The sequence below is a fragment of the Syngnathus typhle genome, linkage group LG2 (genome assembly GCF_033458585.1).
Source record: "Syngnathus typhle isolate RoL2023-S1 ecotype Sweden linkage group LG2, RoL_Styp_1.0, whole genome shotgun sequence".
NCBI lineage: Eukaryota > Metazoa > Chordata > Actinopteri > Syngnathiformes > Syngnathidae > Syngnathus > Syngnathus typhle.
The window spans coordinates 15,564,209-15,581,699 of record NC_083739.1 but is presented as its reverse complement, the minus strand read 5'-3'; the positions used below and the strand labels follow the sequence as shown (position 1 = coordinate 15,581,699).

Genomic DNA, 17,491 nt, shown 5'->3' with positions numbered 1-17,491 from the left:
AACGTCAGATCAGCTCAATATTTAGCATTCAGCACGACTGCACGGTTCCGATCTTACCTGGGCGCGTGCCACCAACAAACAAACAAGTAGTCGTCCGTTTGCCGAGGTTTGCACACTTAGAGAGTGGAGAAAAATGTGACTCACTCCTGGCAAAAGTATCTAAAGTCTCGTCTAGCGTCAAAAAGAGCTGAGCCGACTGAAAGAGCCGTCTTGCTATTATTTCGGCGTTGTCCAACTCGATTTCAAAGCGCTCGTGACTTTCACAATGAGCGCACCGTGCACGAGCATTTTCAGCCCCTCCCTCTTCAATATACAAAGATCGTCCATTGAGAAGTTGCACTGCTACCAAGTCAAAACGTGGGGCCCACAACTATCCGTATGAGCTCTTACAAGCCCCACCCATTGTTGACGTCCAAAGATCGTGTGTCACAAAGATCACCACTCGTGAGCTTCCGATGCGGAGTAGACTATTTTGAGTCATCGATCATCTACATTTTCTTGTTCGCGGCGCAGCTCTAATGTCGTAATTACTATAATTATATTACTATACTGTAACTTCTAGGAAATAAAATAGTATACAACAAATTAAACACATCAGAATCACATTTTTTAGTCGTCTATGTTGATAACACAAGGAATATAATTTGAGTCACACTAGAATTACTGCAAACAAGCCACTATAACAACATACACATTGAAAAAGTCACTCTGGACTTTTAAATAAACTCTTATAGAAGTTAATAGGATGAGGAAATAAAATTTTCAGCCTTATTTTTACTGAACTTCGTCCGAAGCGCAGTTGCAAATTAAAAATGAGAGAAAAAATAGAATGAAGACACCACATTACAAGAGGATACTCTTTTAATCTTTCACTTGAGGCAGAAATAATCATCAAACGAAAGCACGAGGCTAACGTTGCTAATAAACTTTATTTTGACAAGTGGGTTGATTTTTAGCCACGAAAACTTCTTTAAATCTAGCCAAGTAGTGCACGATTGCACACAATCCATTAAAAAAAAATAGCGGGATATATAGTGCTTGTCGTCATGAGGACCAGGGGTGACCTGGAGATGACTGGGCAACAAGAGGGGTACAACCTTGTCTGGTCACCAGCTAAACACAGGCCCGCAGAAAAACAACTATTCTGATTTCGAGTCTTCAATGCATGTTTTGGGGATATGGGAGGAAGCTGGAGTAACTGGAAAAAGTCCACACAAGCACAACGAGAATTTGCAAACTCACACAGGATGGGCGGTGAAGAAATTTGAACTCATGACCTCTCAACTGTGAGGCAGATATGCTAAGCAGTAAGCACTCACTGATACCATGTTGCCCTAGCACAGTCCATTTCGACTCAGTTCTTGCTTCATTTTAATTTTACACCATTATGTCCATCCATATATGAAGATTGGCAGATGTGCATTTCACAAGATTTAACAAATTAGCAAACTACTTATAGCCTTCGTTTAATACTTGCTTGGAATTGTGAATTAACATCAACCTTAAAAACTGAGAAAAACAAGCACTAAAATATTACATTCTTACGATTGTGTCCGTGCCATGTGTCTAAAAAAACAGACAAAACTATAAAAAGATGCTGAGAATGCGGGAGGGTGTTTGACAACAGATGTAGTCTTGTTGCTCCTTCCTCTGCAGCTGTTGGCTTCCATCGTATCACCCTCAGCTGTTCATAACCACATTTAACATGAAAGTCAAGCAGACAAAATGGGTAGAAGCCAGGCTGTTTACTGTGACAAGCACAAACCTTGAGGCCTGGACTTGTTAGACATCTGTATTCTTGGAGCCTGCAGAACCCACCTAAAAGGACAACAGTGGTATTTTCTTAGAAGAAATGAAATACAAACAAGTATTTTCTTAGAAGAAATGAAATACAAACAAGGAATTATCAGGGAATCTTAAACACGTGTGTGTGTGTGTGTGTGTGTGTGTGTGTGTGTGTGTGTGTGTGTGTGTGTGTGTGTGTGTGTGTGTGTGTGTGTGTGTGTGTGTGGGGCATGGACCAGTTGACAATTTTGCATGGCCCCTTCTACAGGGACTTTATATTTTTTCCAAACAACTTAAAAAGAAGACCGTATGTGAACTTGCTGTCCAAGGGAACAACTTCTAATTTTGGACACGTTTTATATGGACTGTGAGGTGTGTAAAGCAAACGTTAAACCTTGTCCAGCTCCTCGGTGTTCAATCCTGGAACTTCTCCGTTCTCCAGTCCGTTGGACTTCGGAGTATTGTGGCCGTCGCCTGAGTTGTTGATATGCAGCGAATCGCAGTCTCCTGCGGTCAGCTGGAGCTCTAAACTCTCAGAGTCGCATGAGTTGTTCAGCTCACTGCTGCTCTCGCTGGGTGGAGCATCTTCTTGCTTCTCTTCTGTTTGTGCGGGACTCTTTGCTTCAGATTCGTCTACCTGCAAACTCTTCTCCTTCTCCTCTTCCCGATTGGTGTTTTCTTTTTCTGACTCAGGCTTGTCCGCAGCATCCACAGGATCCTCTTGGATGCAAAGATCATGGATTTCAACGTGGCTGGACCCCTTTGACTCAGTGGTGCTCTTTGGTGGAGGCGACAGCGATGAGGCTGCGACAACGCTGTTCTCTCTGGACAGACTACTATGGCGAGGTTTTTCTGGGGACCTGAAACTAAATCTCTGGCCACCTTTTGGACTGTAGTTCCTGTGGAACTCAGAGAAACTGGACTTCCAAGCTCTAGGGGACATCAGGGTTCGTCTCCTCAAGGAACCATACCTTCAACAATAAAAAAATAATCACTCAAAATGCAGCCATGGAAAATGCTAACTGATTTTGGGGCCTTGCAGTGCATTTTAAATCTCACACAGCAGTGACTTAATTTGACCATTTAGTGGTTAGCACATCTGACTTCCATGCAGTCTGGAAACAGTTGCTAGTCTGTGACAGTGTGAATATGAGTATGAATGGCTCTCTGCCTCGATAGTTATTTGACGTGCAATTGTATATGCCACCAAAAAGGTCAAATCAACTAACTTTTGCATTCCCTGGATGGCAAACACTTTGTCTGGATGTTGGGCCTGCAGTTCCTTCACCACAAGGTGCAGATCCATGTTGAGCTAGGAGAGAGGATGTTTGGTTTGAAAATAAATATTTTCTTGTTTTGTTTTCATTTGTTGATGCTAATACAGCATACCGTTCTCATTTCCTTGTAGAAGATGTCTCGTAAACTTGATATTGCAGAGAAGACGGCCACGTAGCATCCGATGCGGCTAAGATGCAAAAAGTAATGAGCATGATGGTATGGGAAGATGACTGAGTATAAATTTTAAAAGCACCTTTCGTGCAGCACAGGTAGCTCCGATTTCAGCTCATTATTGATTCCTTCATAGACAAATTTAGCACCATTCATCACTTCTTCCGCCTGCAAAAAAGGGTCAAAGGTTTATTTGATTTTTTTTCCGGAAACAAATTGGGTCAATATACATTAAGTGTTTATAGTATTGAAGAGAACCTTGCTGATCTTGATGTCATCTCGCTTCTTGGCCATTTTCAGGGCCTCCAGGTGGTGACGGGCTGAGTCGTAGTCCACCAGTTTCCTCCCCCTCTTGGACACTTTCTCCTAAATAGTAATATTCAAATATCCATGTACTAGCCACTTTATTAGGTACATTCCCACAATCTAACATGCATGGAAATATTTGCCTTGACCAACATAATATAATTGAATCTTGAGTGATGCTGTAAAAAATATATTGATTTAACATTATATAATAAAAAATGGATCACAAATAGAAATATGACAATGATAATCGTACGTGATCATCAGATTATACAGCTCTTATATGGGTCCTACTTAGATTTGTGTTGTTGATGTGGAGTGTTGTGTGTCTGTGTTAACCTACCTTGACATCTGGGAACTGACCCACATAAGACTCCATGGTCCGGACTGCTTGGTCCAACAGCTTCACCTCGTGGTCATTCCAGAGGAGGTCCTCCCCCTTAAAAGAAATATACAATATTTAACATCTGATACAGCAAGTAAAGCAGGCTGGGAATTGTAAAATTTGGAGAGGAGAAAAACATCAGCTCTATTTCCTCTGACTCAGCTCAACTCCGGAGAGAATCAGTCGTTTACATATTAGAAATGATTTATTTAAAATAAAAAACACTAAAACTTAATGCACATTAACGCAACAGTTCTTGTATGAGCAATTAGGCTAGTGTCAGGCGTGACCTCCACCACAGCTCCAATATCTTCTTGTCCCACCCAGTCGCTTTCGTAAACATCGAACAAAGACTGCGAAAGACGTCTTGAGGCTTCTCGCATATCTGGAGGGAGCAGAAGTGGTAATGTGAGATTAAAAAAAAAAAGACAATCTATCATAGTGCTTTAGTAAAACATAAAAATGGAGGCACCTCTGACTACTTCAATGTAATTCCTCAGGTCTTTGTATATTCTGTTGCCATCAATCTGCCAGCAGATATGTAAATACATAAGTCAAGTACTGTGTCATCCCTCTTTTGTTTGCCACCCAAAATAAATTTGTTAGGTCACTCAATTACTTTTTCTCCATACTATATATTTACCTGTTGGTCACAGAAAAGTTGGACATAGTGTTCAAATTGATCATCTCTGGTCACTTCTGACTTCCCAAGCTTCTGCAGCACCTGCAAAAAAAACAAATCAAAATAAACAACAGGCAATAATTGTCATTTCTAAATGTTGCCTTTTGAAATGTGTACCTTTTCTTTGCTTCTGCTCAACTGTCTTTGGACTTTTTTGGTAAAGTCTCCAGTGCTGCCTTTAGGACTTGTGTGATCCGCCATTGTTTGACTTGTCTGAGTATGATATAATAATCATTATTTTTGATTGAAAATATAAACAGTACTGGAAATGTATCAGTGTTTTTGTAGGCTATTCCAATACATTTCAATGGGTGTCAATTGGATGCATTACACAAAATTGTGGCCCCCTCCATCAACTCAACATATATTTGTTCGAAACAATAGAAAAACAATTTATTTTAAATTAGTTACAATCATATTTATATTTTAATTACTATTAATAAATGAAACACAGGCAGTGCTATAATTTGGAGGCCAAACAGGCCTCAGGTGAGTGACCAGAAAAAATACAGCTTAATACGTCAAATGATTTTTGGGTAAAAGAAACTGCGCTTGACCCAGTATATTTCAATTATAAAAATAAATTGTTACCTGTTGACTACGTTTCCCACAACCCCTTGCGACAAATACTGTTTCATCAACAACAAACATGGCCGCTCTGAACTATGACCAGTAAATTATTATTTTTTTCCTTCCTCGCTAACCACGAAAGAGGAGTGGCCCCATGACAAAGTCTCCAGCTCCACAGTTGCTGGCCGACTTGAGTGACTTTATCATGGGGAGCACAGTGGCCAAATGTGCCGTCACCGACTTGGGCATCCAGTGGGCTGGTTGGGCGCTGGCGGCGGCGTTTAAAACCGAAAAGTTCTACGACTTGGCAGGTACAAACGAAAGCAAACTTTTTTCATCCCTGCGCAAACGTGAAATATAAACCGAGGCCGTGTTTGTTATTTAAACGGGCCTTTTAATGCGTCGCTTAATTTGTGTTCCGTAACAATTCTAATGGAGTCTGCGTGTTAATCCTATTAGAAATGCTGTTGTGAAACAGCCTTCTCAATGGTTTGCATTCATGATGGGATAGAAAACATGGATGGAAGAAGCATTAGCAGCATTTTGTCAGTTCAATCACAACAATTATTATTAGTGATAAATTGATTAATAATTATTAATGATAAAGTAATAATACAGAGCGGGGAAATTATTTAAAATATTTCCGAGTCCTTTTTTCCCCATTCACATAATTTCGTTAGCATTTAAAGGCAGGAATGAAAGACGGAAAATGAGAGCCGAAAAAAAAATAAAAATAGTTTTAACCTGTCTATCCGTTCTGCTTGCTCGAAACAGGCAGCGTAAAAAATGACAGGGTGCCCTCGTTTTGCGACGTTTCAAAGTTACAAACGACGCGTAATAAACGAGTATGAGTGTAATCACACGGCACGATATTATATTTTCAGTTAGCACCGAAGTTAGTTCTCACTGGATTGAGAAAAAAAAAGTTCTGAGATTCTGACATGACTACTGCGTACTTTCGTAGTGTGGGTAGGACAGAGACCGATGACATGTTCAAACTTCGAGATACGTCGCCGCGGTGAACTGCTTCCCAGGTTGACTCTCAATTGGAAAATAACATTTGAAAACGTGTCAGAAATGTTCGTAGACTGACCATAATGGGTAAGGCAGTTTCCCAAAAAGAAGAGATCAGTGAAATTTTGTGGCTATGTACTTGGTGCAATTCAGATATGTACGATATCTGAAAGGCACTTTGAACATGTACTGTACAGAAAGCATGTCATATATGATCTACCTATATAATTTCAGAGGCTATTATTTGAACAATACATTTTCTTCATTGCTGTGAACATCCTCAAAATGAGTTGTGACCGTTGAGAAGCACTGCTTTAGTCCATCGTTACGAGTTAATGTCTTGTCTTACCTTTCAATACGGCTGTTGGATTTCACCTTGACACTTGAGTGTCACCCGTTCCCGTCACTTGTGGCCTCGCCACTGTGCTTCTAGGCGGCGTCACCCTTGAACCTTGGAACCAATTACCGGACGTTTCCTGCGTAAAAGATTGATGGAAACACGCCTTACTCGGCAGCGAGCCAGCCAATGTGTGAGTCTTTGGTCTGTTTTTTTTTTCCAGGCTCTGGTACATTTATACTGCTTGCCCACCTGAGCCGTCTGTGGGGAGGGGCCACCCATCTTCGGCAGAATGTTCAGACTGGGCTGGTGACGGCGTGGGGGCTCAGGTACGTTCCCTTGGCATAGGCCACTTTTCACCTGGGGTCATTATCAAATTAAGACAATGTGATGATGCAACAGTCATCCATTTTATTCCTCGGAGGGCAGCAGTTTGGTTTTGATGTCAGACACCTCACTCTCACTCTCAACACAAGGAGAATGAAGTTCCAGCTGGGCCGCTGAGGTCAACAGAGAAACCCTAAAGTCGGGTTAATGAATAATACCTGGGTTAATGCGACTGGTGGTTAACGGCACTTTTTCCGCAGGCTGGGTACATTCCTCTTTATGCGGATCTTGAAGGACGGCCAGGATCGAAGGTTTAACAATGTTCGAGACAGTCCAGGGACTTTCTTTGTTTACTGGACTATTCAAGGTACTTAATGCCGCTTGGGTGGTCTCCTATAAAATGTTTTTTTAATACACATATGGCCTCACGAATTATATACATATATACTTATCTACAATGTGTTGAAGGGGATTTCTGTTTCCAGACATGAAGGCTGCAATCTTGTTGGTGTGCAATGCATTGTGGGCTTGTGACATTCAAGGGTTAACATGCATATAAACACAGGAATTGCTGCGTGGTTATAAAGGGTGCTCAAACAGCAAACATTTGTCTATAACACCCGGAACTGGAGTTCAGGGCAACATCGCCACAGAGGTCATCAAAAGTTGAAACATAAGCACTCGAAATTTGTCAAAATTAATTAAAACAATGGCCAAAGTCTTTATACGAACGCTACATATAACAATAGGCACACCAAAGAAAAAAACAATGGTGTAAATACTCTAAAATGGACTAACATCTTAGAAAGGAAATTCATTTTTTTGACTAGTGGCTTTAGCCACTAATGCTACAACATCCGTTTCATCACTTCCAATAAAAAAAGTTCTGCCAATTTACATCTGCTGCTGTGCACTTGCATACGTTGCGGATTGTTTTCTTTCCTGCTGCTCTTTTCGACACCCTCCTCAGACAGCCCATTACTTTAAGGACACTGTTAAAAAAAGTAACTCTCTCTTTTTTGTCAGCTGCGTGGGTGTTTGCGACTCTGCTGCCCACCTTCATGCTCAACAGTGAAAAGCGAAACACTCCTTTGGGAATGAGAGACTACGTCGGCTGGACCCTGTGGGGCATCGGCTTTGCCACAGAGACCATCGCCGACCGGCAGAAATGGATCTTCAAAGGCGACCCGGATAATGTTGTCAGTAAACTTGTTAATTACAGACATCCAAGTCTGCATTCACTAACATGTACTGTTTTCTGCCCTCAGGGGAAGTTCATCCAGAGTGGGTTGTGGGCTTACAGCAGACACCCCAATTATTTTGGAGAGATACTTCAATGGTCTGGTCTGTGGCTCTCAGCTTCATCGGTGATGCAAGGGTATCAGTACCTGAGCGTAGCCTCACCTCTTTTTGTTTGGTTCCTGCTGCGCCATGTCAGTGGCATTCCCATACTGGAAAAGCAGGCCTTAAAGAAGTGGGGGTCGGACCCCAACTTCCAGAACTACCTCACGAACACTCCTCTGCTGTGGCCATGGCCAAAGTTTTGATATTTCCATGTATGAGAATATACAATCAATTTAGTAAAACACATCCTTTCTGCAATAATGTTTGTTTGACATTTTGTAACAGGATTTGTGCCATTATTTGACAGTAATTAATTGCTTGATGATCAAGCTTTTTAAAATGTGTAGAATAATGTTACTCGAATATTCTTTTTTCCATTTGAGTGTAGGCCCAATAGTTTATAAAAGACTAATTATGTTATGTTCTTGCTGTGAGAATTTAGGCAACATCAAAACCAGTTGCATATTTATTCAGATCACTCAAATTGCAATAAATATAAATATGCAATAAATAGGCCTGGCACCACAGCAACAAAGCCAATTCAAGATTTATACCACCGCCAGACTTGTACCATGGCTTCAATTCAATTCTGACAAACTGCAATTGGATCCCAAAAGATAAAATCTTATTTTCAATCATCTTCTATAACTCTGCTACAACTACAATACTCAAATTATTATTTCTAACATCAACTGGTCTGGTTAGTCATGTTGAACTGGTATCATTTTAAGCACAACTGTATATATCTAATATATATCAAACACACAATGAAAGTGTTAAATATAAAAGAGAAGCAGACATTTTCCAAAAAGTATATTTTAACTATTTAAGCAAAAGATTACACAAAACAGCACATTTCTCTAAAAGTGTACAAAATGCAATGGCAGTTAACCTAAACAGGCAGGTGTACCTTCGAATATGAAATGCCTAAAAAACACGCACGCACACACACACTTCAACTTCTGAGTGACACATGAGTTGAAAAGCGACCGAACAAAATGATTAAATAGAGACTTTCGCAAACCAGCGGTGAACACTTGCACATTACTAAAGAGTAGGATTATGTTCTGCTTTGAATGTATTTTGTTACTTAAGTGTGATACCCAAAATAAACAGACAAATAACTCAACAGTGTCAATCAAAACTAAATATTGTAAAGACAAGAATGTGTGATGCAGCTCTTGTAGTTACTATACTGTCCAAGTGGTCAGAATGAGGCAGGTTGCTGCAAGTCCCTTTCCATATTTAAAACACGCACATCTATCAAAAGTGTACAAAACGTCGCTCAGTCTGATTTTGAAGAGAGAAAAAAAAAAGAGGCGATTTTGAAAACAGGTAAACCATCTTTTTGAGACGTGGAACAATAAACACAAACTAAGTGTTGCAGGGGCAGAGAAGAAAAAAAAAAAAAAAAGATGTGGGTTACTTGAGAAGTGGTGATTGAAAGAACCTCCCTTGAGGAAGTGCAGCTGCGGACTTGCTCTTGCTCCCAAATCTTTAAAACACAACATCGTAACAATGAGGTCAGTTCAAAGGAAACCATTCGCCAACCTTCAATTTCCATCAAACACAGAATGGGAAATAAAAAAATAATTCACAACTTCTTTGAAACAGCGGCAGGGGAGATGGCACTTTTTGGCCCACCCGCACACACACAAATCTGGGAAAGTAGGAATCCAATCAATCGCCTACCTGGGTGTCAGCGTGGACTTGAAGCGCTGAGTCAGCGAGCTGGAGGACGGCGTTTTATTCATCTGCTGCTCCGGAGTGGTCAGGGGGCCGAGCAAGGTCACTGGAACAGAAGCAACGGTTCAAAGTAGGCCCTGGGACCACCCCTATTTTGGATAGACTGACGGATGCTCACCTCTATCTGGAGTGTAGCAGTTGGAGTTCTGGATGACCAGGTGATCAGAGCGTGGCTGCTCATTATCGGACTTTACAAACTGTGCCCAGTAACTGGCTGGCATGTACAACAGGCGTTCCACAACCTGAGCAGAGAGGAGTCAGTACCACCTCCAAATATTGTGGGCCTCACTTCTCAGGAAGCTGATTAAGAAACCTCAGAGCAAGAGGAAATTCTGTTGTATGTATTTATATCTTATGAGATGTTTGGTCCATGAGTGGACCTCAAAATGTTCCATACGAAACTCTTATGCAAGTTGTGCTGAGCTGTCAATGCAAACCTGCAAAGTACAAACCTTTGGTTGCCGTTTGGTATCATGTAGGATTGTCATGGGGTCCGGGTTGGGAACAGCATGACCCACGATTGTGGGACCAAACACGCGCGCCAAGTTAGCGATGGTCATCTTTGTGTCCAAACTCTCGGCCACTCTGAAATATGCATTCACAGACGCTGGGTAACGTGGACTTAAACACAAAAGGAAGGAGTATCTGGCAGAAGGCAACTGCTAACCTCTGAAGGTGGAGCATCAAGAATGCCAAAGTGTCTCTATTAGCATGTGGCAGGAGACTGACAGTTTGGTACATCAAGGCAATGCTGTTGTCATCGTCGGAGGCCTCTGAGACAACAAATGGACACCAGAGAAGCAATTGTTACTTGAAGGAGACAACTGCAAATACATTTCAATTTTAAACAATCCTCAGGATGGATGATTTATCAAATGAATCCTATCACAATTCATGTGTTATTGTGTTTTGATGCGATGGATTCTAAAAAATTCAATCGTTGCATATTACCGGCGGCTTCCATGAATTGACGGTTCAGGTAAAAGGTGAGGAGAGGGTCCTTGAGCTTGCGAAGGAAGTCCTTGAGGAGGCCGGTGATGGCGTGAATGTCGTCCACCTTGCTTAGCACAGGAACGGTTTTGCCGCGTAGAAACTTCTCTTTCAGTTCCTTCACTGTGCGATCAGCACCGGACAGCCGGTACAGTCCAGTCTAAAAAGAGGCGAGGGGTTCCTTATGATTGTTTAGTTTTGAGCTTGGATACATACGATCATGATGAGAAAAAACCACCCATACCTCACGCAGTCCTCGCTGTTCAATTTCTCCAATGCAGAGGACCACGAGAGGGGGGATCTTTGGTGAAACGTCTGGGACGTAATCCGCAAGAACGCCCTGGACACAAACAACAAGATTCAAATGGCAATTTTTCAGCAATGTCAATATTAAAGCATCTTAAGTCTGTTACATGAAATTATTTCATCACAATGTTGCGTGCCAAGCTAAGACCTGTGCGGTTTGCTCTGGCTCACCTCCCCAAATTTTACAGGTGTATTTCCGATGTTGGGGATGCACGGCAGTGGGCATCGATCCCGACATTCCGGGTGCGCGACCACGCGGCAGTCGCAGCACCTCAAGGCAATCTTGCCAAATTTGATCCTTTTCCCGCAAGGCACGCAGGACTCTGGCTTGATGACCTAGGAAAGCCAAATGACGGGAGTGAAGTGGAGCTTGCTTGTTAAACGACAAAGTCATCGGTGCTCTCATGAGATTTTTTAATTTTTTTTAAGTCCAAGACAGACCTCTGCCACGAACACAAACTAATACTAGTTCAAAACACAATTGCTTCAAAAGCATGTACTCTTACCGTTTTGGAGACAAACTCATGCTGACGAACACCTTTGCTTTTCTGCGGCGTGCCGGGTTCATTTTTCTTCTCCACCTCCGGGTTGACAGGCTGCTTGAAAACATCCTCGGACGTGACGGACTCCGAGTCCCACTCCATGGGAGCTGAAGCGGACACAGACGTGATGAGCAACCATGTCTACATAACAGCAGACTCAAATTGTTCATTTGAGCGGAGGCCACTTGGTGAGGGAATACGGTCGTGTTGATGAAGCTACAAAAAGACAAAATGTCGCAGTGAACCGCAGCAGCACATTTACCAGTGTTTCTTCTGCTACGAGTCCAGTAAGGAATTGTCTCGATGGTGGCAACTGCCTCAACAGGTCCGCCGTTTACGGGGACGGTCACTTTGGTCGTGGTGACCAGGCTCTCATTGGCCTGTCAGAAACACAAGAAGAGATACAAACAACATAAAAGCATAACATTAAACATTGAAATGAGCATTAATTTTGCTGAATGGCACTTGTATCACAGTTGTATTAGTTGCTTCCATTTAAAAAAAAAAAAAGGGAATAAATTACCCCCTCGTGCACGACAGCTGTTGATCGAGTTCTTTTGGAAACCCCTGCAGGGCCATCCACATGATGCCTTGATGAGCGCTAAAATGAACATGAAAATTACGTCAGTCACATTTCGAGCAGAAAGACCGTACCGAAGGACTTGACATACCCTCTTTTGTCGCTTCCTCAGTCGCATTGGCCTCACAGTGGACGTGTCCCAGTCCTATTATGGGCCAAGCACAATTACATGTGACTTGACTGTTATGGGTGATGATGATGATGATGAAAGACTGAGTTTAGGCATTTGATAAAAGTAGCTTACAAGAGAGTCGTCAGTTTTGTCATAGCTGATATCTGACACGAGTGAGCCCGATTCGTCTATGGTGGTCAACCTAGACAAAGGAAAATAAAGATAAAAGTTGAGGTTAAAAGGCAAAAACAGCAACAATGGTGAAAGTGAAGAAGAGAGGAAGACGTTTGATTTGCCAGTGGAGTCGTTCTTGAAAATGGCATTGACCGCAAAGAAAATACAAAACATAAAAAAAATTAAATTAGGATGAACAATATTTCAATATTATTTATAAGTAACTGTTGGATATAAGTGGTGGTCCAAAAATACATTTTGATGGGTAGAGAAGTATTTCAAACAACTGTTGTAGGATGTCCAATCGTTTGACAGTGACATATTCATGCCTGCATAAAAATAGACAGCAGTTACATTGGAAAAAATAGTGTCCTTTTTAAAGGTGCATTTGTTTACCGTAATTCTCGGATTTTCGCGTTTTTTTTCATAGTTTGGGTGGGGGGGCGATTTATAATAAGGAGCGACTTATATGCGTTTTTTTATTCAAAGATTTTCAAAAAAAAAAGTGAAACCGCGATAAACGAACCGCAATGTAGCAAGGGATTACTGTAATTTGAATTTCAAGTGACGTCAGCAGCGCGACCAGCAGCACGAGCAGCGCGACGTCGCGTCAGCAGCGCGAGCAGCGCGACGTCGCGTCAGCAACGCGACGTCGCGTTGCAGCAGCGTCAGCAACGCGACGTCGCGTCAGCAGCGTCAGCAGCGTCAGCAACGCGACGTCGCGTCAGCAGCGTCAGCAACGCGACGTCGCGTAGCAACGTGACGTCGCACTGCTGACGTCGATTGAAAATAAAATTACAGTAATCCCTTGCTACATTGCGGTTCGTTTATCGCGGTTTCACTTTTTTTTTTTTGAAAAATTTTCAAAAGATTTCCGTCAGCAGCGGTTATAGACATAAAGCAGGGGTGTCCAAACTACGGCCCGCGGTCCGCAGTTTTTATTGGCCCGCAGCAAATTCTGAAAACATAATTGAATATGGCCCGCACAAGAAGCTTGAGCTCACGTCTCAGTTTCAACACTAGAACACTACCGTTCGACGTCCCTTTGACCCCCCCGGAAGAGAAGCGAAAAAAAAATATTGGCACCCGGGCCCCTTCACATTACTAAATCTGGCCCTCCTTGCAAAGATTGACTCGACGGAGCTCTCTTTCACTTCCGTGGATTGAAGTCGGGGGCCGGCGCTCGGCCGGGTGGCTGTCCAGGGACGGTGGATGGGGCTCGGACAATGCTTTTACGCACGCCCGGTCCTACTCTACCGAGCTGTCTTTCACCTCCGTGGATGGAAGTCGAGGGCCGGCGCTCGGCCGGGAACGGTGGATGTGGCTCGGTCATGGCTTTTACGGACACCCGGTCCTATTCTATGGAGCTCTCTTCCACTTCCGTGGCTGGAAGCCCACGCCGCCACACGCCTGGAAGTTTGTTTTGTTAAATAAAGAGCCGTTTACCAAACCCACGTCTTTCCTTGAACTTTGTTAACGCTACAATATAGTTATATCGTAGATCTGTGGAATAACGACGAGGCTGACGTCAGGGCGCACAAAGGACGAGGAATTTGATCGATGGATTTAATGACTTAGAGTGCACAGATGGTTTGATAACATTATTGCGACTTATACTCCGGAGCGACTTAGTCCGAAAATTACTGTAGTTACCTACTTCCCTTTTTTTTTTTTCTTTTTTGCTGGTGAAAAGTTTCACCTCTTGATAAAATGGCCAAAACATAAGTCATGCTGGGCCAGTAGATGGCAATGTAACTTTGTAAAGAAGTGTTACACAAGCTGCTCCCTAGCTGCATATTTTCTGTTGTATGACACTAAAACCGTTTTATTTATTAACATTCTGCCTGGCATCAAAATCCATAAATTCGCCTCTGGCACCAACACTGAAGGTTAGCATAGGTTTTCTTATGAGTTTGTTTATCTATTATTTTACCTATGAAACATGTATTTAATATGACCTATTTATTTACTACAATGTATAATCTTTATTTTGCACTCGTGTCTCAATCCATCATAAATGTAGAGGAAAGATTTGTCTTTTTAACCTTCCATGTGCCAGAGCGGCAAACAGTGGATACCTGCTTAGGCGAGCGATTGTATGAAATCTGCTAGTATTTCCATCTAATGTTAATAAAAACAACAAACACAGGAGCTGTTAGGTTGTCTTTCAAAAACCACAATTTCAAGACTCATTTCTAAATGTTTCTAAGGTCAGGCTGGGGTTCATAAATTAAATGCACAGCCAAATGGCAGCATGTGTCCATCTTTACTTAAAGCATTCTTGAGCCTAACATCCAAGTGTGTCACGATGCCCGAGGCATCGAGACATTCTGGCCTGCAAAGCAATGGCAAAGATTGTCACCTTCGGCTGGTATTCACAGCGGCCACTCCCTGGCCGTGCGTGTTGAGGAAGGCCAGAGCCGAGCGCTGCTCCGCACTCAGCTGGATGCTGTTGGAAGAGCCCTCGCTTGTTAGAAGATCCCTTATCAACTGGATCTGGCGGTCCTGCACCCAAACACGGACAGAACCACAGATTATCAAATGAAAGCATTAATACATGCTCTTATGCACCCAATTCCCAGTGCTCGCAAACAAATTCTCCACAGTCCACACACCAGTTTGTCACAGTCAGCCTCGGCCTTCTGCCGGCGCCGAATCTCCACGTCCACTTGGTTGCGGGCATGCTTCAGTTTGACCTCCAAGGAAGATTTCTCAGTCTCTGCTTTGGTGAGAATCTCCTTGCAGGATTCTAGATTCTCCTCTGCCATCAGCCACTTGCGGCGGCAGTCTTCAAAGTTCTGAGCCATGAGAATGAAGCCTGGTGGCAAGACGAGTCATTTTTCTAAACATCTTTGAACTTCACAGTCTGTTATAACGCCACTTAGTTTCTCCTTTATTTGAACTTTTACAAACTTTATATTAGGTTCCGAACAATATAAAATTCGGGGGGCTGGTACAGAAGGAAAAAATTCAATTTAATCAACTGATTCAATAAAAGAAAATGCATAAAATAGTTTTTCCAAATGCATTTCAATGAGCGTCAATTTTCTTTGTGACATTTTTTGATGGAGAATATCTTTGCTTGTTTTTGTGTGTGCCTGTTAATCAGTGTCTCACTCACAGCATTTTAGGAACCTTTCTCCTCCGTTTGTACTTTCACCCATTCTTGTGCTATCCGAGTTATGCTGAACACTTAGCACTGTTGGTGTTTTACCAGTTTTTGCATAAAAAATTGTCGGCACATGAAAAACATTGAGGCAGTGCGATGCACCTGAGCAAATTAATTGTTGTTGGATATTGTCACATTTTCTATTTCTATAGCAATAGATTGTGAAACTCCAGAAGAAAAACACAACTCACTGGGTTCCACGCCTTCAGAGAGATGTTCAACCTGCGACCGCATCTTCTCATACAAACTCTGGAGGCTCAGCACGGCGTTCTCCATGGTGTTTTGAGGGAAAGCTGGAAAAGAGCACGAGAAGAGATTGTTTTTCACGCAAAAAAAAAAAAAAAAAAATCACAGCAGTTTGGATTTACATTCTTGCCCTTTAAAAAGATTTAACAGTTTTACGCACAGGAATTAATTGTGATCTTTTACCGTACAGCACACACATTTTTGTGAATGAGGTTAAATTCGAAGGAATTGGCTTGAACAAAATATACAGGCCAGAATGAGTCAAATGTTAAATAGTGAATTAGGTTTTGAACTGAAAAACAAGCAAAATGTGCACATATTTTAAAGGTTTAAATCATATAGTATAAAGACGCTGATTATGAAATAATTAAAACTTAGGGCATTATAGCATGACTATACAGGGCCAATGCTGGTTCTGCCACCATCACCTAAAAAAAGGGTTAAAATCAGACCACGGGAACCCCCGTCGTGAGGAACCACTCTACATATAACATAGCAGTGATTTTCTTCCTAGTGTAAATTTTTAATACAGAACAGTTATTCAATTGCATAAAAACCCAACGTTTGCTGTGGTTAACTTGTCGAAAGGGTCACCAACCTTTTGCAACTGAAGAGGGAGCGACAGCAATATCTAAACACTCTTATTGATTTATACAAACATACAATGAATAAAGACCTAGACCATGTTAATTTCTCAGAATAAAACTTAATTATTTCAAAATAAAATTATGAACTATTTTTAAAGTAATGGTCATCTTGCACTGGATCCGACGGTTCACGAATGCTTTGGATTGTAAATGAAAAGAAAAAAAACGCAGGGACAACCTTATTGCTACGCATTCAAAGAAAACATGGAAAATACGTTTTTGGTGACGTTTTCGGATAGTTTAGAATGTCTAAATTCCCGTTTATTTTTCGCACAGACGTCAAAATGAATTCAAAGACTATAAAGGAAGCAACGGTCGTGAGTCAGACAGTGGACGCCAGCGACGGAGCCTTGTCAGCTGCTCAAACATACGCAAAACAAACAAACAAAAAAGCCCATTACCTACTGTTCTTTTATTGCAATTATAGAAATATCTGGAGAAAGACTCCCACCAGCTAGTTTGTAATCACACTGGTGCGGCGATCTTCGAATTTCCAAGCGATCAGCAACCACTTCGTCCGTTCGCCTCCTCTTGCAATAGCCGCGTGTAAATTTAAAATTTCACTCCTAGCCAATGAGCAACGAGCACCGTGCCACTTGATGGTTACGTCGCGTCCAAAAAAAACCCCGCTTCCGATGAAAACCTTCAAAATTGAAGCATTTTCAAGAGAGCCATACTTCCGAGTGGGGAAAAAACAGGACCACTAATCAAATCCATAAACCCAAGTGTCCTTCGACCTAGGCAGAGAACATTATCGACCTATATGTTATTGTTTTTATT

At 42.0% G+C, this 17,491-nt stretch overlaps 3 protein-coding genes across 6 annotated transcripts; 1 reads left to right on the top strand and 2 right to left on the bottom strand.

Annotated features, from left to right (window-relative positions):
- Positions 1-843: 843 nt before the first annotated feature.
- Positions 844-6,693, bottom strand: bin2a (bridging integrator 2a). 2 transcript variants are annotated; one of them, XM_061272021.1, is made up of 13 exons: positions 6,541-6,693; positions 4,725-4,820; positions 4,569-4,649; positions 4,398-4,452; positions 4,216-4,310; positions 3,884-3,979; positions 3,493-3,600; positions 3,317-3,402; positions 3,175-3,250; positions 3,015-3,097; positions 2,180-2,756; positions 1,766-1,818; positions 844-1,684 (listed from the first exon to the last, which is right to left on the bottom strand). In XM_061272021.1, exons 2-12 carry the CDS (start codon positions 4,806-4,808, stop codon positions 1,783-1,785), a joined length of 1,377 nt encoding a protein of 458 aa, XP_061128005.1. In that variant the 5' UTR covers positions 4,809-4,820; positions 6,541-6,693; the 3' UTR covers positions 844-1,684; positions 1,766-1,782. The 2 variants fall into 2 exon arrangements, with proteins under 2 accessions (XP_061128005.1, XP_061128007.1); XM_061272023.1 differs by lacking the exon at positions 6,541-6,693 and adding an exon at positions 5,922-6,159.
- Positions 5,332-8,460, top strand: si:ch211-210c8.6 (uncharacterized). Its single transcript, XM_061272024.1, has 5 exons — positions 5,332-5,488; positions 6,752-6,857; positions 7,116-7,222; positions 7,882-8,054; positions 8,124-8,460. Exons 1-5 carry the CDS (start codon positions 5,332-5,334, stop codon positions 8,400-8,402), a joined length of 822 nt encoding a protein of 273 aa, XP_061128008.1. The 3' UTR covers positions 8,403-8,460.
- Positions 8,461-8,997: 537 nt separating this feature from the next.
- racgap1 (Rac GTPase activating protein 1) lies at positions 8,998-17,269 on the bottom strand. Of its 3 annotated transcripts, none has more exons than XM_061272018.1 (17): positions 17,113-17,269; positions 16,010-16,111; positions 15,265-15,467; positions 15,012-15,154; positions 12,608-12,677; positions 12,455-12,508; positions 12,307-12,384; positions 12,046-12,163; positions 11,748-11,890; positions 11,413-11,577; positions 11,180-11,275; positions 10,897-11,095; positions 10,613-10,718; positions 10,398-10,530; positions 10,064-10,187; positions 9,892-9,991; positions 8,998-9,694 (listed from the first exon to the last, which is right to left on the bottom strand). In XM_061272018.1, exons 2-17 carry the CDS (start codon positions 16,092-16,094, stop codon positions 9,622-9,624), a joined length of 1,890 nt encoding a protein of 629 aa, XP_061128002.1. In that variant the 5' UTR covers positions 16,095-16,111; positions 17,113-17,269; the 3' UTR covers positions 8,998-9,621. The 3 variants fall into 3 exon arrangements, with proteins under 3 accessions (XP_061128002.1, XP_061128004.1, XP_061128003.1); XM_061272020.1 differs by having other exon boundaries at positions 17,117-17,269; XM_061272019.1 differs by having other exon boundaries at positions 17,163-17,269.
- Between the last annotated feature and the right edge of the window lie 222 nt (positions 17,270-17,491).

Coding starts and splice junctions, on each gene's coding strand:
- bin2a (XM_061272021.1), bottom strand. CDS start 4,808: ATGGCGGATCACACAAGTCCTAAAGGCAGCACTGGAGACTTTACCAAA. Junction 4,453..4,568: donor AACTTTTCTGTGACCAACAG/GTAAATATATAG, acceptor ATCTGCTGGCAG/ATTGATGGCAACAGAATATA. Junction 1,819..2,179: donor ACACCGAGGAGCTGGACAAG/GTTTAACGTTTG, acceptor TTGTCCTTTTAG/GTGGGTTCTGCAGGCTCCAA.
- si:ch211-210c8.6 (XM_061272024.1), top strand. CDS start 5,332: ATGACAAAGTCTCCAGCTCCACAGTTGCTGGCCGACTTGAGTGACTTT. Junction 5,489..6,751: donor AAAGTTCTACGACTTGGCAG/GTACAAACGAAA, acceptor TTTTTTTTCCAG/GCTCTGGTACATTTATACTG. Junction 8,055..8,123: donor AAGGCGACCCGGATAATGTT/GTCAGTAAACTT, acceptor TTCTGCCCTCAG/GGGAAGTTCATCCAGAGTGG.
- racgap1 (XM_061272018.1), bottom strand. CDS start 16,094: ATGGAGAACGCCGTGCTGAGCCTCCAGAGTTTGTATGAGAAGATGCGG. Junction 12,678..15,011: donor GCTGTGAATACCAGCCGAAG/GTGACAATCTTT, acceptor TCCTTTGTCTAG/GTTGACCACCATAGACGAAT. Junction 11,096..11,179: donor AACAGCGAGGACTGCGTGAG/GTATGGGTGGTT, acceptor GCCTCTTTTTAG/ACTGGACTGTACCGGCTGTC.